Genomic DNA, 1405 nt, shown 5'->3' with positions numbered 1-1405 from the left:
GATACACTAGTTATTTTAACCATTGATTTTAATTAATATATATTATATATATATTTTATAATTCAGATTAACGATTAAAATAACTAGAACACCCGTCTTCCCAATAAACTTAAAATTCTTCCAATAATATGTACCTGTGCCATGAACATGATTCTGGGAGGAATCTTCATGTAGTGACCGAGCTTAAAGTCTTGCAAGAAAGTGATGGCTTGTGTCATGCTGATGTAACCATAAACCTTGAAGCACATGTTAGCCACTGGGTATCCCGGGTAGATATATCCTATGATGTACTCCGTAATTATATTCAGCCCCGGCGTCTGTAATAATAAGCAAATAAAGCTTAGAGAGAACCAACCTAAGAATGAAAGGATTAAAATTTAAAATATAATGTAATTACAAAAGAAAATTTCTTGAGACTAATAATTTTTTTAGTATTTTTGGCTATTATTTAACTAGAATAAATATTAAATTATTTTTAACAAATAAATTTTATTAATTTATGTATAAAAATTTTGAAAAATATAATTATAAATTATATTAATTTATGTGCGTAAAAATTCAATAAATATAAGTATAAATTATATTTTGTATGCAAAATTTTGAAAAATATAAGTTTAAATTATTGTTAGTTAAGTGTTGGCCAAAAATAATAATATTTACTGGCTAGAGAGCATTTTTTTTTTAACCAAATAACCTGATTTGTGATTGCTGTAATAATCCCAATTGGAAGAGTGAAAAAGATTGCAATGGCACATGCGAGCAAAACACCCCACCAAGGCAGTTGTAGCTGTTCATTGTAGTACTCGCAAGCAAAGACGGTGGCAGCAATTGTCACAATGAGTATGGACACAAACCACCACTCTGGAACCTGCTTGTACCTCCGCATAAGCTTGGTGTGTATGTCCGTTTTCTTTTCCTTAAAACTTGATTTGCTTTGTTCCCAAAGTTCTCTGCATTTTCAATTCCATATATCTCAAATCTACTATAGGAAAATTTTTAAGTATGTCGTCGTACCGGTGTTTAAGTGATTTTTAACCGTTGATCTTAATTATAAAAAATATATATAATATATATAATTAAGATCAACGGTTAAAAATTACTGATACACCGGTATATCGATACACTTAAAAATCTTTCTTTACTGTATACTTTATCAATAACTTATTGCGTACTTGAACGCCACTTAGCTCTTATTTACCGATACAAATATTTTTTCATGTACAGGTGAAATAATATGATGGAGAAGAAAATATTTAACTTTAGAGGTGCACTGACGATAATAAAATTTCAGCATTAAGTCAACCAAGATTTTAATATAATTAAACTACTAAAATATCCTAAAAATATTCTATTTGTTAATGATAAAAGTGTTTTAAAAGATTATTTTGTATAAGTATTAAACGAA

At 28.3% G+C, this 1405-nt stretch overlaps 1 protein-coding gene across 1 annotated transcript in view; it reads right to left on the bottom strand.

Annotated features, from left to right (window-relative positions):
• The window catches only part of LOC107638313 (oligopeptide transporter 7-like), a 12651-nt gene that overhangs the window by 2541 nt on the left and 8705 nt on the right, over window positions 1-1405 (bottom strand). Inside the window, exons 5-6 of the mRNA XM_016341527.2 lie at window positions 695-950; window positions 135-317 (exon numbers count right to left, since the gene is read on the bottom strand). Of these exons, the coding sequence (XP_016197013.1) occupies window positions 135-317; window positions 695-950 (439 nt within the window). The remainder of the gene's footprint in view (window positions 1-134; window positions 318-694; window positions 951-1405) is intronic.

Source organism: Arachis ipaensis, chromosome B04 (genome assembly GCF_000816755.2).
Source record: "Arachis ipaensis cultivar K30076 chromosome B04, Araip1.1, whole genome shotgun sequence".
NCBI classification, from domain to species: Eukaryota; Viridiplantae; Streptophyta; class Magnoliopsida; order Fabales; family Fabaceae; genus Arachis; species Arachis ipaensis.
The sequence above is the reverse complement of the archived record's forward strand: the minus strand, read 5'-3'. Positions and strand labels throughout refer to the sequence as shown.